Source organism: Saccopteryx leptura, chromosome 1 (assembly GCF_036850995.1).
Source record: "Saccopteryx leptura isolate mSacLep1 chromosome 1, mSacLep1_pri_phased_curated, whole genome shotgun sequence".
Lineage (NCBI taxonomy): Eukaryota > Metazoa > Chordata > Mammalia > Chiroptera > Emballonuridae > Saccopteryx > Saccopteryx leptura.
Window position 1 is genome coordinate 153,998,844 of NC_089503.1, and position 25,298 is coordinate 154,024,141.

Sequence of the window (25,298 nt, forward strand, 5' to 3'; positions counted from 1 at the left end):
TCACTGTTTTGAGTTGTGATCAGCTGACCTGGCATGGTCCTGGTGATGCATGACGTAGACAAAGCAGTCATTGGAGATACCGATATGTAGAGTAAGGTGTAGAGTAAAATTTGAGAAGATCAAGTAAGGTAGCCGTGTTGCTCAAGAGTCATCCAGGCCAGATGGGTTAGGACTGCTTGGACCGGGGGCTAGCTACCAGTCAGTGAGCCTGAAAAAAAGAAAAGAAGCCAGGGTCCCTTTTGTTTGGCTGCTCAGATACTTCATTGCAGAGAAGATTCTAGACTGACTCCAACAAAGTGCAGATGTTGATGATTCTTCAAGGCAGACGACCAGCTCCCAGTCATCAAATCTTGTGTAACGACTATTGATGTACAGAGAAGATTTAAAAAGTGAATCCTAACCTTCCCAGAGAGTGAGCGGGAGAGAAGACAGATGAATGATCCACCACAGGACACAGTGGCAGTAGCTGCAAGCAAATTTTGTTTCTCACCAGGAGTCTCACGAGCAGAAATACTGACGTTCTGGGTTGGTAAATCTTGGTTGCAGGGTTGTGGGGTTGGGAATATTGCTTAGCCACATTCCTGGTCTAGACCCACTAGGCTGGAGTAGCGCTCACCACACTGTGACAATTGAAAACATTCACAGTTACTGCCACATGTCCCCTGGGGGGCACAATACCCCTTGAGAACCACTGCTCTGTACATAAAAGAGAGGAGATGACTTAACTGTCCCCCATGCCCTCAACATGGGAAGATGAGTGATTTAATAATCACAAGGTTGTTAACATGTAATAAAAAAATCTCTCTAAAGTTAGATAATGGTGCCCACTAACCAGTGTGGGAGTCCTAGCATATAGTGGGACAGGGGACCTGATTGGTTGTAGTACCTCCTTTTCCCCTCCCTCTTGCTGAGGTTCACAGCCTCCCAATCTCTAAGAGTTAAGTCAAAAGCTACCTCTTCCATCAAGCAGAGAGAGAGAAGTGCTGTTTCTGTTTCTCTGCTATGTGTTCAGCATATTTTGATTTGTTTTTAATTCCATAAGTAAAAAGCAGTTCATTTAAAAATATTAAAAGTGTTATCTTATTTCCAGCAGTCTAGTAAATTAGAGAATCTAAAAATCCTCCTGTCACATCTAGAAAATAATATAAAATGTCGCAAACATTTTTTTAAAATAAATAGCTAAGTACACAAAAAAGTAAAGACAATTTCCTTGAATGGAAACTGGTAACCAAGGCATTAAACCTGTCAATTGACGTCATGTTAGTTTTCTTTGTTTTTGTTGCTAAGACACTTGAGTTGTAAGAGACACAGATGTAGGAATAAAGCGTTGAAAACCCCAGAGTGCTGATCCTTCTTAAGCTGTAAACACAAGGAAAGGTTTGACCCGGGGCTGGGTTGGGGTAGGGGGGAATTAGGTGATCAGCACAGGGCGATGAGAGTTGGAGTCTAGGTTTTAGTCTTCTGATCCATCAGAACAAGAAGTCCCTTGAGCACTCAGAGACAAAGGCCTGCTCTGGATGAGGTATAGGTCACAAATTTACATTTCCCGCATAACACAGGCACTTCCAAGCTGGTAAAACAAAAATGACATTTGTAGGTGATACTTCTTCTGGAAAGCAAATGAAAAACACCTATGGAAGGATGAATTGTCTCCCTAGCCCACCCCCACCATGCAGTCCCTACTGAGGATCAGCTCACAAGACAGAAATGCAAGGAATGAGGAAGCAGCACCAACACTGGGTGTGAGCTAAGAAGCAGGAGGAATAAACAGCCCAGAAATTTAGATGTAGAAATTCTAGGTAAGGACATAAAAGAAGAAATATTAACACACGAGAAAATAATGTCCTGCTAGCAAAAAAAGAAAAAAATGACAAGACTTGTTTGAAAAAATAAAATAGCCAAATAGAACTTCTGGGGATAAGAATGAAACGTGTCGGAGAAAGCCAAAGGCCCTTTGACCACCCGCTGCTCTGTCTCAGCTCTCTCTGCCCCTGTTCAAGGTGGGCATGTGTTTGTCTCCTTAGACGTCATACTCTACTATCCAGTAGTGTTTTGTATTCTTTGGTGTTAGTGATATCAACCCATGGATATTGTTCTGAAATTGCTTTTTGCTATCACTATCACTAATTCTTGGAGAACTAGCGTATTACATGGAACTAGCTTGTTTCTTTTCTTGTATACACAGTATAAAAAATATACCAGCTTACTTAGACGTCTTTCTCTTAATGGGTCTAGTTCGTTTCGTTTCCACTGTTCCCTGTTGTGAACCATACAGCAGTGAGCACTTCATCTCTCTCTCTGGGCATCAGTGGGAGCACTCCCTTGGATAAATTCCACAAAGTAGACTTGTTGAGTTAGAAATCAGGTGCATTTTTATTTTAATAGGTTCTTGCAAATTTCCCTCCAGAGTATCTTAACACTTTACCTGTCCCCCACCTGCATATTTGAGTATGTATGTTTTCTAGATCTTGATCAGCACTTGATATCATTAAAGTTTTTTTTTTTTTTATCTTTGCCATCATGAGTGTGAAAAGCTCTATCACTGTTGTTTTAGTTTGCATATGGGGATTGGACATACTTCTATGTGACTGTTTTTGTTAAAATTCTTTATTCATTTCTCTATTGGGTTTATATATTTTTTAAATTGATGTAAACTAGACAGCTATAAATTTTACATACTAATCTGTACTTTTTATACAAGTTGCAAATGTCTCCTACTGTAAACTTTATGTGTGGTCTTTATTGTGAAGAAGTTTCATTTATAGTTTTTTCTTATTCTTTTCTTTTTTGTTGGGGAGAGGGGCTGGCTTAAACAATAGTAATTTATTTTTTCAAAGTTCAGAAGTCTGAAGTCTGAGATCAAGTGTTGGCAGAGTTGATTCCTTCTGAGGGTTGTGAGGGAAGGTCTGTTCCAGGATCTCGCCACCAGACTTGTAGATGTCCTTTTCTTGCGTCTTCCTGTCGTCTTTCCTCTGAACATGCCTAGAAGCAAATTTCCTTTCCATCTTGATGTGAAGTCTTCTATGAATCCCTGGTTATAAGACTTCTCGCCTGGCCAGGCAGTGGCACAGTGGATGGAGCTTTGGACTGGGACACAGAGGATCCAGGTTCGAAGCCCCGAGGTTGCCAGCTTGAGCACGGGCTGATCTGGTTTGAGCAAGTCTCACCAGCTTGAACCCAAGGTCATTGGCTTGAGCAAGGGGTCACTCGCTCTGCTGTAGCTCCCCCTGTACCACCCCCCCTCAAGGCACATATGAGAAAGCAATCAATGCACAACTGAGGTGCCACAACGAAGAATTGATGCTTCTCATCTTTCTCCCTTCCTGTCTGTCCCTATCTGTCCCTCTCTCTGTCTCTGACACACACACACACACACACACACACACACACACACACACACACAAACAGAAAAAAGACTGCTCTTCAGCTAGTCTTCCGTTAGTTGTTTAGGTTGATTGCTCCATCCATTCATTTTCAAAGGAGTATTTGAGCTCTATTACAGTCATTTTGGTCTATCTAACCACAGGTCCTAGGCATGCTGACCTCCTGAGCCGCCTTTCTTCTTTGTAAGTTAAGATGTCCTGTTGCACCCAACAAGGCAATAAACCAAACCAGTTCAGCCTTCCAGGACCCGTGCAGTAGCAGTGCCCCGCCTGCGGCAATGCAGACCTCTCGCCATGGTGGGATGGCGCAGAGTCTGTCCTCCTGTGGTTGGCTTGTCTTACTTGTAGTGGTGTCCTGGGGTCCTCCCATGTTGTTACCAGGTTTCCATGTCTTTAAAGGCTGAGTGAAGTTCCATTGTGTGTACGGGTTACCGCATCATCAGTGGTCGTTTGGATTCTTTCCACATGTTGGCTATTATGAGATGAGGAATCTAAAATAGTCAAGCTCACAGAAGCAAGAATAGAATGGTAGTGTCAGGGCCAGGGCGAGGGGTGGGGGATGGATGAGAGGGTATTAGTCAAAGGCACTATGGGTTTTTTTAAATTGCAGTAACTGAGACTTATGTAAAATGAGTAAATTCTGGAGATCTGTACACCGTGTGCTCCATGATAAAACTGGATTGTACACCTAAAAATCTGCTAAGACAGAAGAACTCCTGTTGTGTTGTTACTGCAATTTAAAAAAACCCAGATACATTTTTATTTTACTGTTGCAAAAGAAAAGGATCTAATCAAAGCAGTAAATAATCTGAGATTTGCATTAGAAGCACAACTTTGGTGTTGTTATAAAAATATGTGGAGGAAGAGAAACTGAGCCAGGACAGCTTAGGAGATCATTGTCCTGGTGAGAGGTAATGGAGGTGTAAGGCTAGAAACGTTTTCTTAGACCCTCTTAGGGCCCCACTGGGTCTCAACATTAAACTGACGAAGACAGATTAACAGGAGCAGAGCATACAGATTTAATGTAAATTGTACATAACACAGGCGCATTCATAAGGAAATGGTGGACCAAAGAAACAGTCAGACCTGAGTATGTAAGGCTGGGTTTGGTGAAGAGTGGACGGTCAGGGAGGAGCAGAATGGGTCAGAGGGTATGAGAATAGTGCAATGAAGTGGGGAGAACCTTGCAAGGACTCTTGTTAGGGTTCTTCTCTGTGCCCCTTTGCCTCCAAGTGTAGGGAAGCACCTCTCACTAGAGAGTTCTATGACCTGTTTCAGGGGGAGAAGGGAGAAGTGGAGGTGGACCAGAGTGACTTTTCTGCTTCTGCTGTTTTCTCTGACTTCTCCGGCTTAGAATTCTCAGTATACCAAGGTGCCATTATTTTGGGGTTAGTGTGACCTGAATCCCATCAAAGACCTATAGTAAGGAGGGTTGGAGACAACTGGGCAAATTGGTTTGACATTTCAGAGGTAGAATCAACTGAATTCTGCCGAATGTGACTCAGTGTGACGGGTCGGGAAGAGGAGGCGAATGCATCACCCTTGGATAGAGCGGGTTTGAGGTGCCCATAGGATACCTGTGTTTAGATGTTCAGGAGACAGCTGGAGCTAGGGGGCCTGGGGGATCAAGAAGAAAATCTGAATGGAGCTACGAGTTTTGTAAATATAGGGTGTTAGAGATAATCACTAAATCCAACATAGGGACGTAAAACGGAAAAGTAAAGAGGCTAGAAAGCAAAGTCCCAGTGGACATCAGCATTCACTGGTAAGTGGGAATGCTTGCTGGTGGGGCTAGCCAAATGTGAGGTTGTGAAATAGAAGCAGAGTGAAGGGAATTTCCAGGAGTAAAGTTGTTTCTGGCAATGTCTCATTTCAGGGGCATCAAACATCAGCTCTGGAAAGAAGTTGCCAGGTGAAACAATTGGGCCATTTTGAACCTAAGAGAAAGCACGTTCTGCAGTGTGTGTTAGATGCCTGGACATAGACTGAAGTGAGAATGCGGGTGAAGACAGAGAACCCCTGCATGAATTGACTGACGAAGTGTATTTCTTATAGAGAGAGGGGACTACTTTTTCCAGGGTATTCCAGAGCTAAAGGTGAAGTGAGGAAAATTTAAAAGAAACAAACTCAGGACTAAATACAGTAAATCTTGCAACATTTTCTCCTGTTACTAGTGCCTCGTATAATTTCTAAACATAGAGTAGATGCTCAGAAAATATGCTGAAATGTGTAAATTGTTTTTGTTTTACTGACTCAGTTTTTTCCCTATATAATTGAATCTTGTTGAAGTCTAACTATACCAAAGATGTTATTTTTATCTTCCCTTTGACCATAAAATTCAATTCAGCAAATTTGGAATTCCACGAGCAGTTATTTCCAGCGTGTACTCACAAAGCAATTCACACACGCTGGACTAACTGTTTGCAAACTTGCACCTGAACATTGCTTAAGGAAGCATTTTTGTGAAGTTTGAAATATAATAAAGTGACTTCATGTTAATTTATTTAAATTGTATATTCTTTTTCTTTCTACATTTGGTTCTGTGTTCTACTTTAATGATGCCATACTATTGAACACAAGGTTGAGAAATAAGTTTATACAATGCAGTCTGCTCTCACAAACACAACCTTTTCTTTAAGGCTGGTCAGCCAGAAGAAAGCACACCTGTGTGTGTCCCCCCCCCCCCCCCCGTGGGAATTGGGCCTCTGGCTTTGATACCTGTTTCCTTGGACATTCTGCCAGTTAGGACCTTCCCATCACTTATCTGAACAATCTGTTACTTAGTCATTAATCACACCCCTCCCACATTGTTTAATGGCCACAGGTAACAGAATTGTTTTTGCCCTGTGGCTTTCAGAACTACCACCAAATCCTGTCCTGTATAAGCTAGGGCTTCTCTCCCTCTAGGGCCGAGGCCACTTAGGGTCTCTGCCTATCCATAGGCAGATGCATCAATAAGTTGTTTTATCCCCAAGTCTGGCCTGGCTTCATTTTTGGCTTAACACTGTCCTTCCCCTTAAGAGTAGCCATCATTACTCTGGTCATGTCTATGATCCCACACTGAAGCCTGCGACCTTAGGGTTTTGAACCAGGGTCCTCTGTGTCCCAGGCTGACTGACATTCTACCCACTGCACCACTGATTGTTAGATGGCTGCTTCCTTGCTTTTCAAAAATTTTTTATTACCCAGGGGTACATTTGTAAATGTTATAATTTAGTTTTCCTTTTTTTTTTTGAGAGCATGTTTTCAAAGTATCTTATCATTTTTAGGCTTATCTCTCTCCCTTTTCTCATTAATTTGTTGGAAAAAAAAAAACAACCCAGATCATTTATGGAGTTTTCTCACAATCGGATTTTGTTGACTACTTTCATGGGGTGTAGTTTAACCTGTTTTCCCATGTTGGGCAGATAAAATATATTATGCTCACTTTGTTAAACATGGTGCTGGCCACACAGAAGCCATTGCCCAGGTGATATTAATGTGTGTTGGGGGCAGGCAGGATCCTTGTAGCCTGGGGCTTGGTTTTAGGACTAAGCCTTTCCCACCCTTTTTGATGTGGAGTGGTGCAATCCCATCATGCCTTAGAAAGTGACTTTGTATTAGAGACTTCCCTATTTTGTATATTGGATTAAAGGTTTTGATTTCTACACTGTAAAATGGAGGCAGAACGGGAGCTTACACTCTTGGTTCCTGAGATTAACATTAGAGGGGAGAGCAGAGAGGTGAGCCCAGAAGGGCCACGTGGAGGAAGTCAGGAAAAGCAGCCAAGATGGTGGAGTGCTGAGTGAGAGGCCAGTTTGTGCAGAGTTTGTGCAGGGAGAAGGAAGGAGATGGGGAACAGAGGTAAATAAGTCTGGTGAGCTAGAAACCTTTGATTCTAGGAAACTCGGATAAGTCAGTAGCTTTGTGAGCACTGAATGTGAGTGGGTTTTGGAGCCCAGTGTGTGTTTTTACTTGCCCGCCGGGTGCAAGCTAGGATCAAAGATGATGGCCCATCAGTTTTTGGCTCCGTTGTTTCTTTACCGAATGTCCGAATCCAATGCGAACCTGCATGGGCCAGGCAGCTGTGATGGTAGCCCTGGCTACTGGCTTAACATCCCATATTCTGTATTTCCTATAAACTGGTAACTGGATCTAGACACTTAGTTTCCGGACCTCCCTGTCCCTTTATTTACAGATTGCTTCCTAGGTAGTGGGGTGTTCCTCCTCCAAGGGACAGTTCTATTGTAGACAACACACAATTCTCTTGTAGAGATTTTAGCAGTAGGTGCACTATACCTAGGTCCACGATTTGTTAGATGTTGCTACACCATTGTATTATAGTCTTCATGTATTTTCTGGAATTCTATGAAGAGAACATTTTCCTTCCCAATATTTGGTTACCACTGGTTCATTTACATTTAGAAAGAGCAGTATACTTGCTTTTCTTTTTTTTTTTAATATGTCACTATTTAAAAAAAAGTTGGTTCCATGTATCCTTCATAAGTGGGTTATCTATATTTATAGATTTATCTATAGATACATTACCTGTGGCTTTGAACTGATATTTCAAATTCAGTAAAAATTTAGAACTACCGATGCATATTTAAATTCTTCTGTCTCAGATCTCTATCTTTACTCAGTTCCTTCACATTCTTAAGGAGCAGGAAGTCTGGGTAGGCTCGGGTTAGCATATCACACACACCCACACCACACACCCAACATTCTTGTAACAGCCAAGGTAACGGAGTAACTTGTCTACAGAACGCAGACCAAAGCCATCCCCCCCCCCCACTAGCTTTGTTTGGTGTCACAACTGCCCTGCTTGTGTCAGAGCCGGGCCAGCTCTGTGTGTTTTCTTCCTCCTGTGTCCTTTTCAGCTGGAGATTTTAAGGAGATTAAGATCACAGCCTCAGGATTCCACCATTCTCTTACTGTTTGCACAAAACTTTCTCTTCCGCTGTGCCTGTGAGAGAGCGAAAAAGGAGCCACATATGTGTTAACAGAGAAATAATCTTTGCAGAGACTGTCACCTGACAGAAAAATAATCTTTGAAGGGAATGTCACCATAAGAAACTGTGTCTGGAAAACATTGCTGTTGATGACTTCAGCTGCCTTATATGTTGGATTTCTCCTGAACGTAGCTTTTAAAACATCATCTTCTTTTTTGTTTGTTTGCTTCCATTTGTGGCTACTAGAACATTCCAATGCTGCAGTAGAAAAAAATATCACTTTGCAAAGACCTTCTAATATAGAACTCACATGCCTGTTCACAACATCTGGGGATGTAAATTCAGTCAACGTGACTTGGAAGAAAGATGACAAATTACTTAAGCATAATTATCTCATCGGCGCAACAGGAAACGTCCTATATACCCAATACACGTGAGTAGACCACATTTTAACCTGTGTGCTTACATGAACTTACTAAATTCAAAATCTTTTTTGTTGACTGGCATTCTTTCCTTTGTTGTCACCTGATTGTTCTGCTAATACTTGAATTGCATATTTACAGAATTATTTTCTATTTTAGAACTTTGATGAATGGTTATGTCTTTCATTTTCATTAAGTGTTTTGAGAACTAAGCCTATATTAATAACTTAAATTATCTTTAGATTCACCATCCTTAATAGTGAACAAATGGGAAATTATTCTTGTTTCCTTCAAGAGGAAAAGGAACAAAGGGGCACATTTAATTTCAAAGGTCAGTACTAATAATTTACAGTTCTAACGTCAGTGTTCTAGTCTTAGAATTCTGAATCCCCCAATTTTAAATCATTATTACAATACAAAACAATACATCTCCAAGAAAATTCTATGCTTTCCATTGAATCGTAAGTGGCAGGCTTTCAAATGATGATTCCTAGTGTCTTCCCAGTGGTAGGATCAGTATTTCCCAGTCCTCTCTCACTCGGCTTCCTGCCCCAGTTTGAAGCACAGATTTTAGTTAGAAAGACCAGACTGGGCCCTGGCCAGTTGGCTCAGTGGTAGAGTGTCTGCCTGGCATTTGGATGTCCCTGGATTGATTCCTGGTCAGGGCACACAGGAGAAGTGACTTATCTGCTTCTCCAACCCTTCCCCTCCCCCCTCTCTCTGTCTCTCTCCTGCTTTCCTGCAGCCATGGCTCTATTGGTTTGAGTGCATCCACCCTGGGCGCTGAGGATGGATCCATGGAGCCTCGACCTCAGGTGCTAAAAATAGCTCAGTTTTGATCATGGTCCAAGATGGGCAGAGCATTGGCCCCAGACGGGGGTTGCTGGGTGGATACCAGTCAGGGTGCATGCAGGAGTCTACTTTCTATCTCCCCTTCTCTAAGAAGAAGGAGAAGAAGGAGGAGAAGAAGGAGGAGGAGGAGGAGGAGGAGGAGAAGGAAGAGGAGAGGAAGAGGGAGAGGGAAAGGGAGAGGGAGAGGGAGAGGGAGAAGGAGAGGGAGAGGGAGAGGGAGAGGGAGAGGGAGAGGGAGAGGGAGAGGGAGAGGGAGAAGGAGAAGGAGAAGGAGAAGGAGAAGGAGAAGGAGAAGGAGAAGGAGAAGGAGAAGAAGAAGGAGAAGAAGAAGAAGAAAGAAGAAAGAAGAAAGAAGAAGAAGAAGGAGAAAGAAGAAAGAAGAAGAAGAAGAAGAGGAGGAGGAGGAGGAAGGAGGAGGGGGAGGAAGAAGAAAGAAGGAGAAGAAGGAGAAGAAAGAGGAGAAGGAGGAGGAGGAGGAGGAGGAGGAGGAGGAGGAGGAGGACCAGACTGCCAGGTTTTTGTGAATCATAGCAGGCTCTTGAATCTATGGATTATCTTATCTATCTGATTCTGTATGTATGTATGTATGTATGTATGTATGTATGTATGTATGTATGTATGTATCTATCTATCTATCTATCTATCTATCTATCTATCTATCTATCTATCTATCCTGTCCATCTATCTTTCCAAACTCCGAGCTTTGATAATTGCCCTCCAGGTGTGTGAGTTACTACACTCCTAGACTGTGAGAATGTGTGTCAGTGGCTCTCCCTCGTGGGAATGACAAAGCAAAGTATTTTACTCTTTCTATCATTAAACCAAAACTTTAAAAGTCTCAAGCTCATAATAATGACGAGTCCTTCAAGTTGAATAATTATCTTCATAGGAGCCTACATTCTGTGATAGATTAGTGAAGTCTGTGTCCATACTGGGATTTGAGAAATGCGATCTGTTGCCCTATTAACTATTTTGGGCTTTGCTTCACATTAATTTCCCTGGATACTTAAGAAATCATTCTCTTCTTTTCCTAAAAATTGTTAAGTCTGACCAGCTGCTCTGACAAAATCTAGATACTATCCCCAAGGTCCCATCAGTAGCAGAATGGTCGGCTTCATCATCGCTGTGATTTACAATGGTTTGCTCCTGTATCCCTCCCTGCTTTCCCTCTGCACTCACTGACTCATTTCCTTCAAGTGATTCTGTAAATGTTTCTTCTGGTAAGTATAATAAATTGTCTTGTTTGTGCAATTTGGTCCCTGCAAAAGCAGAAGCAGTTATTATCCTTTGATTTTGATCATGAACATTCTCTCTTAACCTTCTTTCCTTCTTTGCCTGATTTAACTTAGTAAAGGATAAACTGTACACAGTTCTTCCTTTTACCCTTTCCTCTACTTTCCTTCTTTGTCTCTCCTTCCTTCTCTCTCCTCCTCCCTCCCCCCTCCCCTCTTCCTTCCTTCACAATGAGTTAGAAGGATATTGAACACATGTACACACACATACACACAATCCTAGTAAACATTTTACTGAATCTCCTTAAAATATTTATGTAAAAAAAGACCTATAAGCTTTAAAGACATATTCCTCGAATCGTGAGGTTTACTGTGATGGCAGGAAACGCAGCTTTAAAAATTGCTTCTTCTCCCAACCCCCATCTGAATGGTTCTGTTTTCTAGAAATAGGCATTAGATGCCTGTTAAAAGTTTAAATATGGCATATCCTACATTTTTCTTATTAGCTCTTATAGTAAGTTACCTAAGCTGTTATTTGGGAGTGATCGTTCTTACCTCTGATGTGAAGGTTAACAGGAGCATTTTCCTTTGCAGTAGACCAGTGGGTCTAATGTCAGGCAGTCTTGAGGAAGATTTCTTGACTTCACATCTAGACTGCTGCTACTGGCTGGCGGGCTGGTACTAGATTTGGAATCAAGTGTTTGAGGGATGACAGAGCCCCTTCATATTTACTTTAAAAATAGTTTTCTTGAAGGAGTTTAGTTCAGTTTATTAGTTTTTAAAGCCCATTTAACATTAATGCAACTTTAAAGTCTGTAACTATACCATGAAGAGACTTATACAATTGATAAGTTGAGCCCATTAGGTCATTTTGGTGAAATAATAATTCTTGGTAGTTCATCTAAATTAATATTGTTTGGAGAAATAGTTTCATTTGGTTATGATCTAAAGATATTTGGCATCTGCAGAACAACTCATCATAGTTCTTTAATTAGCACTCCAAGGCTTATAGAATGCCGTATATTTTTGCCGTTGTCCTATTATGCTTTCTCCACCTGGGTTGCTTATGGTTTTTCCTGAGAAGAAAGATGATCTTTTGTTAGCAGCACTACAACTGAGGGTGGAAGACAGGCCTGCTTTATCCTCTATTTTAAGTTGAGCCCCCTCCAAAAAGAATAAAGTCTGCTGTTCATTGCCTGAGTCAGCTATACCGCACGAGCCCAAGTTCTCAGAACAATTCATCAGCAAAGTCCCTGCTTCTGCCTCTATGGGAGCTGGTTGATTTATTACTACAAGATTGTAATTTCCCTGATTAGTACAATGCAGAAAACCTGCTGACTTGGTATGTTTGGATGCTGATGCCAGGATGGACGACAAGGAACATTGGTGGTTACTTCTCACCCAAGAAAGATGAATGATGACCACAGTGTTTGTCCATAATGGGTCAGATATTCCAAGGAAGTTGCTGAAAATGTCCATACTATTCATTAGTGTTAAAATCTTAGTAGAAAGATGCAGGAATTTAGGTGGTAAGAGACATGTAATAGAACATAGAACTTTGGGGAAATCATGCTGAGATTTTGATAGTTAACGAGGTCTAGGAAACTTGTCTTGGCCAGGCCCTCTGTTTTCATTGGGAAGCCCCCAACAAGTCAATGCAGCACAGTAGAATCTGCTGGAACGTCAGCTTCCAACCCCGATGTGGAAGTCTGCTGTCTTTGACCATATAGAAGGATCCTTTTTAAATTTGAAAATACATAAATATCCTTCAGCGAAAAATGGCCAGGTTGATTTTTCTCCTAGTCTATGGATATACAGATAGAAATCTCCAACTTTACGACTCCATTGGGCTTTCACTTTCATTGGTTAAGACCCTGGACCCCATTTTTCTAGAGAGTAATCTGAATCAGCAATGTCACCGTCTTTAAAAATGGGTTCTTCCTGACCAGGCAGTGGCACAATGGATAGAGTGTTGGACTGGGATGCAGAGGACCCAAGTTGGAAACCCCGAGGTCGCCAGCTTGAGTGCGGGCTTATCTGGTTTGAGCAAAAGCTCATCAGTTTGGACCCAAGGTCGCTGGCTCAAGCTAGGGGTTACTCGGTCTGCTGAAGGCCCGCGGTCAAGGCACATATTAGAAAGCAATCAATGAACAACTAAGGTCTCGCAACGAAAAACTGATGATTGATGCTTCTCATCTCTCTCTGTTCCTGTCTGTCCTTGTCTATCCCTCTCTCTGATTCTCTCTCTGTCCCTGTAAAAAAAAAAAAAAAAAAAAAAAAAAAAAGGTTCTTCCAGGGCCAAGCCTCTCAGATGTCCTAGTTTATCCAAAGTGCCAAAAAGGTCAACAGGACATGTTAGAATACCATATTACCGTCCTCCTAGTCATAAATATTTCCAAACGCTAGGAGCAGCCCAGAACCACCCATGACCTCTGGAGCAGTTTTTCCAATGAGCATCGTGCCTTTTCCCATGTAGATCCACGCTGCTGGTATCAGCCATATAGCACACAGGGGCGCAGTGGTCACTGTCATGTTAGCCTTTAATCTTGGGGACGGTAAAAACAACAACAGCAACCATAACGGGAGAGATGAAAGAAAGTCGAATTTTGCTTTTGTTTCGCTCTGGCATTCCTGTCCCTGCCCCTTACCTGCAGCCTGTATCCTGATCTAAATATTTAATTGAGATGGCTTAACAGCATCGCATGGTGACCCTCATAAAATCCCCGAGTTCCTTGAAAAGTGCCTTCCATCTTGCAGTTGTGCTCCACAAGCCTGTGCCTCTTAGTCACTGGCTGAAGAAGTGTCTCCGGGTTCGTGCTCCCCCACAACGCTGCTCCTCTCCCACTTTTCAGTCTTAGCCTGTGAGTCAGCTTCCCTGTTTCCATCACATTGCAACACAGATTGTCCTGCTGGGTCAGGACCTAACCCACGTGCAGAAAGAAATGCTGAAATGGAGAGGTGGGAGAGCCAAAGGGAAAGCAACAGGCCAAGGCAGCAGGGGCACCAGAGGCACTGCTCGGGTCCCGGGCCGTGCCCAGCCCAGCCCAGTTCAGGGTCTGCCTTTCGAGCAGCAGCATTGGGTTTGGGGTGCGCCTCACAGTTGCGTTATTGACAAGCGGTGCCGAGCATGCGCATGCGCTATCTCTCCAGGTCGTACTCGGGTGCAGCCCAGCACCATTGGTGGTTTGCAGGAATCCGCGGTGTCAGAAAAGAATCTCTATTTAGCCAAGCTTTAGACCTCTGCTTAATTGGGCACGTCTTCAGCGGAGGCCCCTCCTCAAGTGGGTCGACCTTTCCAAGTGGGATTTTACATTGCAAGCGCCTTCTGCGTTCTTACACTTCATTTAGTAGTAAAACTAGGCTAGGCGTTGGGTACATTGGAATGACGTGTGATTAGAGAGTGCTGTTCAGCTGATAGATGTTAGGAAACCCGAGAATAACTTGGTTCTCACTTGGTCCAGTCATTCTTCCTCACAACGAAATCTCAGATATAGAAATAGACACACAAAAAAGAGACAGCCAAAGCAAAGTAACATTTTATTATTGTTGTTGTTAGCCAGCCTTGGCCACAAACCTCTCTGACATCCTCGGAAGGCTTGACCACACAGATGGCTTCTTGTTTCTCAGGTCTTATTAGCCTTATACTGAAACATCTGTCTGCCCCTTTACTGCCCAAGCTCAATTTGGTGGTTACATGGCAGAGAAGCAGGTACGCCCTCATGAGCCAGAAAAACATGCTGAGCCTGGGGCTGAGTTATTTCCCCCCCCCAAAGGCCCAGCCCTAGGAAGCAGGGCTGCCCTGCCACACGACCAGTCCAGGACCGTCTATCTCCTCTAGGGCCGGAACACCAGCGGGTTAAATGAGACCAGGGAGTTTATATCAAGGTCCCCGGGGACTCACGTCCACAGACCACTGTTCAGCCCTTGGTCGCCACCATGTCCGGTGTCTAGTGAGCAAACTGGCTCTACCATAAGCAAAACAAAACAATTAAATGTTCTGCGGTTCAGACTCGTGGAGGCTTTTACCACTTCGACATTTAAACTTTCTGTCTCATTTCTTGAGGGCTGAAATTTTAGTGATTGTGTTAACATCAGGACAGATGGCCAACCCATTCTCTTGGATCCTAGAGTTGCGTCTAATTTTCTTATATTGGTTATTTCCCTCCATGAGCATGCTGTCTGAGTCTGCCACTAAGCCCTGAAGGGGTAGCCACAAACTGAGCACATTGAACCCAACTAACAAGAGCAGCTGGGCCTCACGAGGCAGAGCATTTATGGAGAAGTGTTTGTACAGGTGTCAGCCCATCTGTAGTCAGTGTTGTAGCAAGAACAACCCTTGTGGTTCTTACTGTGGTTCTTACATGACACCTGCTCTTCATCAGTCAACTCTGAAAAGATGCAGGCATATTACTCACAAGACCTGGAAATTACACAGAGGTCATGGAGAGAGAACAAGTGATCATGGGGCCTGGGGTCCTACTTCTGCTGGGGTCATAGGTAGGGGCCTAGGTTTTCTCGGGCTTATGCCTTATTAGTGAATTTAAAGAAAAGAGGTGGGAATATAAAGCCCAGGAAGAGGAAACCAACAAGTGGCCCACATGGTCAGTTACTGAAATCAACAAACACTTCTCAAACAAGGGAGCCTCTGGTGGGTGGGGATGGCTTGTTACCTAGCCCAGGGGTTGGCAGGTATGTATTCAGACAGCCATCTTTGAAGTGGGTACCTGCACAATCAAAGCCCAAGTGAGGCACTTACATGTGAAAAAGAAAAAGAAAACAAATGTCAGTGCTGACCCTAGGAAAGACACCATCTTTACTTTTATTTTTAAAATGGCAAGTGAGTAGCAATTATTTTCTTGATTTAAAATGATCGCTTATGATTGCTTCAAAATATTTATTTTATATTGCCTTTTTTATTGAAAGCCAGTTATATGGTGAATGGGACATTTCATTTATTCTTCTGTTTTATAATAATATGTACAGTTAGGGTCCTACATAGGTGCCATATACTACATAGGTGAAAAATAAGATTTTCCTTTTAAGTTTTGACCAATTTCATTTCATTTCTCGGATGCTAAGGAGCAGTGTTGAGGCAATCTGTCTTAAAGAGTTCCAATTTATACTTAAATTGTAATCCTTAAATAAAAAATATTTTTAAATGTTTTCTATTGATTTAAGAGAGAGGGAGGAGAAGAGAGAGAGAGAGAGAGAGAGAGAGAGAGAGAGAGGGATCAACTCATTGTTCCACTTAGTTGTGCACTCATTGGTTGCTTCTCATATGTGCCCTGACCGGGGGTTGGACCCGTGACCTTGGTGTGCCCAGGTGACGCTCTATCCACACTGAGCCACCTGGCTAGGGCCAAACAAACAAAATTTAACGCAACTGCTTTTGCCAAGCACTTGACTCTGTGCCCCAAGCAGTCGAATTTGTTTCATAGTTTCATTGAACAGTTGTTCCAGGTGTGGGTGGGTGCCTTCACCCGCATCTCCAAGCTACTATTTGTTCATTTTCTGGGCCTTGCCTCCTATGAATTCATCTTTCCTTTTTCATCCTTTTTCTGTTTTCATCCCCTTCCTCAAATGGGCAGGGTGGTCTGGAAAGGACTCGATTTGGATGGAGCCTTTTCCTCCTTTTGGGTTGTTGTCCTACATTCTGTTGGCTTTGAGATGAATTCAGATGAGTTTCCGGTGCTCCTTTTTTATTCTAGGTCTTATTCCTTCCCTGCTGCACGCGGTCAGTTGGCCCAGTTCTTCTTGCATATGACGGTAATTCATCCTATCAAGCGGGCTGACGACCGCTATGGAGAAAGGCCATGAGCATTACAAATTGCTCAGTTAGAAAAAGCAGTGCCAGTATATGATCACAACAACAACCTGAATTTTGTGGTGTTTACTCTGCACCAAGCACTTACGCTCTCATGTCCTGTACAGCAGTATGGGGTGGGGGGGACACAGCCTGCCTTTGTCCTCAATACTGGTCACATTGGAGCCGTCATTCTAACTCAGATATTTTGTGGACCCAAATCTTATCTTTGTCACGTCACTGTCACATTGTGCTATCTTTGAAATGGCCACACATTAACCCAATGTTCCCTAACGGCCCTCAGCTGAATGGTGACCAGTAGGGAGTGTGGAAGACCAGCAGCCCCTCATGAGGAGTGCTCTGAATACTTTCAGGTCCTGGCTGGTTGGCTCAGTGGTAGAGCATAGGCCCAGCGAGTGGAAGTCCCGGGTTTGATATTCGTCCAGGGCACACAGGAGAAGCGCCCATCTGCATCTCCACCCTTCCCCTCTCCCTTCTCTCTTTTTCTCTCTCTCTTCCCCTCCCACAGCCAGCCAATGCTCCAATGGAGAAAAGTTGGCCCGGGTGCTGAGGATGGATCCATGACCTCCGCCTCAGGCACTGGAATGGCTCTGGTAGCAAAGGAGCAACTCCCCAAATGGGCAGAGCATCTCCTCCTGGTGGACATGCCGGGTGGATCCTGGTTGGATGCATGTGGAAGTCTGTCTCTCTGCCTCCCTGTTTCTTACTTCAGAAAAAAAAAATACAAAAAAAAAAACTTTCAGATGAGGCCAGCTCACCAGCTTCCTCTGGTTGGAGTGACGTCAGGCCAGCTAGCCACATAACTCATCTCTCTAGTTTCCCAGGAACACCCTAGAGGTAACTTCCTAGGTCTTTATACACTATCAGTGGCATGAATATAAATCATGATTGGCAAAGTCACATCTTTGGTTACTGTAAAACTGCCGATAATTCAATTTCATCGAAACACATGTCCTCGGTTTTGAACAGTGGAGAACCGTTGACTTGTCGATCCCTCTGCTATCTCTTTTATGGTCACCGCAGCACAGACACTGTTGCGGGTGACACACCTGCCTGTCAGTTGCCTCACTTTATTAGCAGTGCCTCATTCACATTTTCCTGGTCAGCAGTCCTGAGGGAGGAGAGGGTGACGATGGAATTGTTTTAGGTCCCATTTGAACAATGAGGAAAAAAAAAAGAGGACTTCCCACTACTGATCATTGTAGCAGTAACCACCTCAGGACAGAACCCATAAGGAAATCCTGTTCTCCAGCTCCACTTTTACTGCTTCTCTGGTGGTTACACAAGTCAGGGTTTCTTTTCTAGTTATTACCAATTACCTCCCCCCCCCCCCCTCCATCTTTACAGTTCATACATCCAGCTCAGGCCAAATTATCTTGGGGTAGTAGAAAGCCAAGAGAACCTGGGGAACGTGTTTCATCTAGAAACTTGATGTTCATAACTCAATTGACCTTTCTATTCCCCACCCTTTCTCTCCCCCCAAAATAAAATCTAAAATAGGATAACAAATGCATACCAAACAATATCTATAAAATCTGTCAACATAGTATTAAAAATTTAGACATAATTTGTTCACAAACTGAACAACAACCAAAAAAGAAAAACAAAACAGAAAACCAAACACCTGCAACCAGGAGACAAAGAAAAAGGAAGAGAAAACCAACGAAAGGAATCTTAGTGGCTCGTTCTGCATATCCTGTGAGGCTAGTCGGAAGGAACTGGCTTCACCATGTTGGCTTTTTTTTTATGTTAAAATTTATTGGCCAAGTTAGTCATTACTTAACACTTACTTTTTTTCTAAATTCAGTGCTCATTTTTATTGTTATTAATGACATCTACTTTCAACTTTCTTCAGAAATTTATTGTGATGAATATTAATATACATTTTTTATAAAACCTTATGAAAGTGTTTTTTTGTTTGTTTGTTTTACCTCTTTTCCTTTTCTACTGTTTTTTTTTCATGTTCCCACATTCTCCAAGTCCTTGATTTATGATAGTTCATAGATCTTTATCAGCTAAATCAGGGGTTGAGAACCTTTTTGGTTGAGAGAGCCATGAACGCCACATATTTTAAAGTGTAATTCCATGAGAGCCATACAATGACCCATGTACGTTATGCATTATCTAATAAAAATTTGGTGTTGTCCTGGAGGACAGCTGTGATTGGCTCCAGCTACCCGCAACCATGAACATGAGCGGTAGGAAATGAATGGATTGTAATACATGAGAATGTTTTATATTTTTACCATTATTATTATTATTTTTTATTAAAGATTTGTCTGTGAGCCAGATGTAGCCATCAAAAGAGCCACATCTGGCTCGTGAGCCATAGGTTCCCGACCCCTGAGCTAAATAGTTTATATTTTGAAAATCTTGTCACCTCAGTCAAATGCCAGCTAAGGATAAAACTTTGAAAAAAAAATTTGTTCCAAAGTAATTTAGCAGGTGGGAAGAAATAGGGCTGAAACACCAAGTTTCTTTCCTATCCAAAGCAGGTAGCAGCTTATGACAGTACTTGTGATTGGTATTAGGTTCAATAATGGAAGGCTATTCTTCTATTTCTACATTATGCACAATTATATTGAGCTGTCTGTCTACCGTTACTGTTGCTATTATACACCCTAACTACCATGAACTAGTTTCATTGTATATAAAACTAAAACTAACTAAAGCCATGTTAATGAGAAAATGAAAGATATTAACTTCAACTGGAGTATATCCTCCCTATTCAAACTCTTTCAGTAATATACTTTTCTCTAAATTTTTCTTAGTCCCTGAACTTCATGGAAAACACAAATCATTAATCACTTATATAGGGGATTCAGCTCTCTTGATATGTAAATGCCATGATTGTTCTCCTGTAAATTGGACCTGGTACAGTATTAATGAGAGTGCACAGGTAAGACCATATTTCTTTAATTTGGAGAAAACAAATAAAACTTTTATTTCACAAATAAAATTATAACAGCCTCGGAATTGCTAGGACTGTTTATAAATCTGTTATCTTTATCTTTAGTATATATTCAAAAAGAAAAGACAGTGATCAATAGAGTTGTCATTTAATGTTTTTAGTTTATTACATTATACATCTGAGGATACCCTTACTGTTTCATTAGCTGGTACTTTGCATTTTTTTTTTAGATTTGTCAATTTATTTAAATTCTTTGAAAGGAAGTTACAAATCCTTTTTAGTTGGCGACTTTAGTAATAACCCAACAAAATGATTTTTTTCCCTTTATCGTTTCATGAAAGTAATTTAAAAGAGCAATCTTCTTTTCCTGCTTCTGTCTCTGGAAACACTTGTTGTAGAATGCAGTACAATGACACCATTTGAGAAAAGGAAGAAAAACTTGGTAATTTGAACCTGGGCCTTGGGTCTTTCAGTAACTCTTTTGACATTCTGGAGATTTAAAAGAAGTCAAATATTTAAAATTTCTACTAAGGAAGTAAAGGATATGCAAAGAGCTAATGTTAAGAAAAATAGGAGTATTCAAGAAATAATTTCCGGCTCTCTCTATTCCTCCCAGATAGCCTCTTCTAGCATGGAAATTTAGGAAATTGTCCTTTAGGGGACACCCATTTATTGTGCTGCTGCTGCTAATGATCATTGAAATTATATTCTGTAAAGGCAAGTTATAATTCTGGAGGGATCAATATGAGACAGTGCTGATCTTATAATGAAATATTAAATTTATTTTTAGACAAAATTGATGCTATCATAGATGTTTGAAGGAGGACTGAGACAGGACTCAAAAATGAGAGTAACTGATTTTGTGATCATACCGGTTTGGTTTTTCAAAGAAATGGCTCCAAATCACTTAATAGACTTAAATCACAAATATTTCTGTTTATTTTTTTCTTTAGGATTAGGAAAGACAATCATTTTGTGTATGTAAATATTTTTTAAAAACATAAATTTTTAAAAATAATATATATCAATTGTGGTATTGGAGATATGCAGTCTAATTTATCTGGACATGTGTGATACTGACAAAAACTATCCTAAATCGAATTATACTAAATTTTTAGAATGTAGTCTGTGCTTCTCTCCACTTGTTATACTAATTTTCTCTTCATTTTGCCCTAAACAGAGGTCACATTAGGAGGTGAGAAAATACAGAGAAGTGGGTTCAGGTTAAAACTTTAGGTCAAATGTTTTCTTAAAAAGTACACCACCTATGTGCATGAGAATCACTTTGGACACTCGTTACTCATGCAGTATGTACTTTGGTTTATCAGCACTGAGTTAGAGAGGATACATTTGTAAAAAGTATAACAGTGCTGTGCTCTGCACCGGGAGCCAGGTTATTTATACTGCGGGAGGGGGGCAAATAATAAACTCACAGTTCTTCATCAGAAAACCTCCAAGAATATTTGCATGCAGATCAGCATTTATTGAGCAGTGCAATTGAGTGACAGAGCGCTGAAGGCATCGAGCGGCCTGAGAATAAAATTTAATTGAAGTGTATTAAATAAATAAGCCACCAAACAGTTTTGTGTGGCTCTTGAGAGGCTGGGAAAACCCAGCAAATCTCAGAAGCTAGCTTGCCTGAGAGAGGCAAGGTCAGATATGGAAAGATGGAGAGTGGACAGACCACCACATGCACCACACTCAAGGGAAACTTCTACCAATTCTCCTCCATCCCCCGAAAAGGCCGGAAAAGTCCATCACAGGGACTTCCAGTGTCAGGCGCCAGTGACCTACCTTTATTGGAAGGGTCAGACTTAATAGCTTCATTAGTTTAATCATTGATTTAATGTTTATCTCTGTTTGCCAAGGAGACAGTTCTTTGAGCAACTTGTCAAGAATTAGAATGTGAAACCCAGGTGGCTGGGAATTTTCTGGGTTTTTAATTCTCACATGGCATTTAACCATGATGACCTACAGGCTGTCGCTTCAAACATTCAGGGCTAAGTATTCACAGGGCAAAGGATACTCTTCCTTTGTTTGCGACCTCTCGGAGATGGAACTCATAGTCAGAATCGAGCTCTGTTATGTAGAATTTTTTTTTTTTTACAAATTTTAATATGCCCTCTTCTGGTAAGCAGTTTTCTTGGCATGATCTTATAGCTTTCACTCAAAACTAGATCCTTTAGAACACATATCTTGTATGCAATGTGACAGAAATGGATTTTAATGTCTTCTTATATTAGGTTCCTGTTGATGTTCAGAAGAACGATAAGTATGTGATCACTGGAGCCAATGCTAGTGAGACGAAGCTCAGGATACTGGATCTCTCAGAAGAGGACCAGGGGTCGTACCGATGCCATGCCACATTCCAATTAGGCGAGAGTGAAGATACCATTGAACTTGTCGTGCTGAGCTATTGGGTGCCCCTCAAACCATTTTTTGCAGTAGCTGCTGAGGTGGTTGTTTTAGTGTCTATTATTATGCTCTTTGAAAAGTGCACCCAAAAGAAAAGAAACCCCCCAGGTAGAATTTATTCTTTTCAAATAACATTCTCATGTTATAATTTAATACATTACAGAGGCTTTGGAGTTTTGGTGGGGGGGAATCTAGTTTTTGTTATTCGGAGTGATCTTTATGTTACTGTCAATGGTGATGGTGAGCTATGAGATTGTACAGATGGCTGTCCTGTTTCAACTTACTAAAACAAAATGTTTTAGTATTCACATATTTCTTTGCCTTGCCTTTTCTTTGTTGTTACTGGTACCTACACACCAATTAGGTGATATGTGCTTCAGTACTGGAATATTAGAGAATTCTGTGATAGCATAATATAAAAGATTTCAAAGGCAGTTACCTTTACACCTAGATAACGCTTTTAAAAACATTTTATCAAGCATTCTGGCGTTCTCATTAAAGAGACATTGTCCAGTGTGTTTCCTGTTTTCATAGCCTGTACCTGATGGATTACAGGTTGAGGAACCATTACAGTAGTCCTCCCTAAGAAAATGTATCTTAAACTCTGTATTCCTCCCTGATTTTCTGCTACATTTTTAATAGCTTGAATACTTTTGTAATTACTCTATCAGCCAATCCTGTTGTTAAAATTTAAGGCAGTAGACCACATTGATGGAAATTTTAGGCGAGGTGTGGAGAGCCAGGAGAGACAGAACGTGCTGGAGGTGCTGTCTGGTGTCGCAGGAGAAAGGAAACGGCAGTGTGTTCCTAAGTCAGGGAACGCTGAATTGACTATGTATGCTCCATCAGAATAATTAACCGATCTTTATATGTATCTTCTTTTTTTGTTACACAGATGATGGGAAAGAATTTGAACAAATTGAACAGCTGTAAGTATTCTCCTTTTATAGATTAATTTTCACTTGAGTGAAACGCAAATAAACGAAAATAGAATAAAATATTCACAGGAGGAGAATCACAAGGGTGTGCGCCCGGTTCGGTCAGTGTCTGTGTTGGGACCAAGCATCTGGGGCTTGCCTGCTGACACGGGAATTCCCTGTTTGTAGGCCTTGTTTTCATTTCTCTGTGCTTCCATTTTTTTCCTCAAAAAGTGTGTTTAATGATAGTACTTAGCAAGATAAGGCTGTTGGTGCCCAGCGTGAGCTCTGATGCCCACAGGTGTGAAGCGCTTTTTCTCAACCGTGGCTATAGTTTGATCACTTAGGATGCTCTTTAAACATCCAGTTACTCACAGCATATTGGATTCCTGGATCAGAACCTCTGGCGTTGGTGTCTGGGCATCTGTATTTCTTTAAAATGCTAATCATTGATTCTGATTCCCTGTTTTGTTGAAAAAGACTTGCCTACAATCCTGGTAGTCATCGGTTTTGAAAGCACACGGAATGAGTGCTAGCTCCCGTGTAGCCCCCTTTGTGGAGAGTTGAGCATAGGGAGATATGGGAAGGAGGTTACCAGGGACGTAATTTGTTGTGCTGACTCTGGGAGTGGCTAGTTCCCCCAAACCGGAGAACTGAGCATGGGGTTCAGCGACGGAGGTGACCACGATGGGGATTAAAATCTGAGCTACGTTTATTTTATAACTGGACGTTTGTACATCTTACTGCCCTTCCTCTCTTTCATCCATCCTCTCTCCACTCTGGCGACTGCCTGTGTGTTCTCCAAGATTCTGTTTCTGTTCAATTTGTTTGTTTGTGTTGTTTTTGTAGATTCCACAAATAAGCAGAGGAGGATTTAACGGCAGGTGCACTGGTCATGCGCCCTGGGCCCCGACTTCTGAAGGGCCTCACAAAACCCCAACTTACTTTAATGTAAGGCGCCCAATATTTTCTTCTGTGCCTGGGGCCTCAACCGACCTTAATCTGCCTCTGCAAATAAGTGAAATCATATGGTACTTGCCTTTCTCTGTCTGATTTATTTTACTTGACACAGTACCGTCTAGGTCCATGAGTAAGCCACAGGGATGTAATGCACAGCACAGGGAAAACAGTCAACAATATGGTAATAGCTTCATATGTATGGTGATAGATGACCACTAGACATATTGTGGTGATCACATGGTAAGGTATATAAATATATACCTTATGTAGCAATCCAGTGTAGTTGAATCACTCACTACATTGTACACTTGAGACAACAATAATATAGAAGATAGTATGTCAACACGTATTCAGAAAAAATCCAAGTAACAGAGCCAAGGACTGGGGACCAGGGAAATGAGACATGATGAAATCAGCTAGAAGAAACCTAGGAAATTGGCAGCTTGAGCCATTACCAAAAAAATACCACACGTCAAGTATGTCAGTCAACAGGTGCTGTGAGGTGTGAGAGCTATAGCCACAGTTAAAGAGCAGGACAGGACTGTATAGTTGTCATTCAGATGTTTGCAGACATTATTCAAAATAGTTATTTGCTCAATTCACATATGATAAGTAAAATAAATCAACATGATATGAGCTTCTAAATTAAGGACATAAAATAATTATATCAGGGCCCTGGCTGGTTGGCTCAGTAGTAGAGCACTAGTCTGGCATGTGAATATCCCAGGTTCAATTCCTGGTCAGGGCACACAGAAGAAGTGACCATCTACTTCTCCACCCCTCCTCCTACGCCCTCCTCTCATACTCTCTCTTGGTGCCCTCCATGGCTTGATTGTCTCAAGTGAGTTGGCCCTGGGAGCTGAGGATGGCTCCCTGGCTTCTGCCTCAGGCACTAAAAATAGCTCAGTTGCAGAGCAACAAAACAATGCTCCAGATAGGCACAGCATTGCCCCATACGGGGGTTTGCCAGCTGGGTCCCGGTCACGGCGCATGTGTGAGTCTGTCTCTCTGCCTTTCCTGCTCTCACTTAATTAAAATAATAACAATTATTATATCAGGAATCTCATAACCCTAGATAGGAATAAAACTGTGTTACCTTTGTATCACAGACTCTAGCAATTGGGAGAGAATTAATTGTTCCACTTTCTGGACAATTGGGCATCTTATTTATATAAATTGGAACTTTCTTTCTGGTTCCCACATATGGGTCCCTTTCTTATACTTAGAGTTATATAATATACATGACAGTCATTCAGATATTGGAAGGAGCTACAACTCTGCCTGGTTGTCCTGTTCTCCCAACTCAGTGGCCCCTTGGCGGTGACAGCTGGAGAGCGCTCAGGGCTCCGTACCTTTGGGTTTGTTTAAGACACACAGCCTGGAGCAGATGATCCATTTTTAATTATTTTATTTTCATTTATGTAGCCAACTTTATTTAAAAAATACTTAAA

The 25,298-nt window shown here is 41.8% G+C and overlaps 1 protein-coding gene across 2 annotated transcripts in view; it reads left to right on the forward strand.

The window, feature by feature from the left end:
* The window catches only part of EMB (embigin), a 51,384-nt gene that overhangs the window by 17,038 nt on the left and 9,048 nt on the right, over nt 1-25,298 (forward strand). For both annotated transcript variants that reach the window (XM_066377939.1, XM_066377949.1), the window contains exons 3-7: nt 8,561-8,747; nt 8,979-9,067; nt 19,416-19,543; nt 21,799-22,078; nt 22,866-22,899. In XM_066377939.1, coding sequence (XP_066234036.1) covers nt 8,561-8,747; nt 8,979-9,067; nt 19,416-19,543; nt 21,799-22,078; nt 22,866-22,899 — 718 coding nt within the window. The remainder of the gene's footprint in view (nt 1-8,560; nt 8,748-8,978; nt 9,068-19,415; nt 19,544-21,798; nt 22,079-22,865; nt 22,900-25,298) is intronic.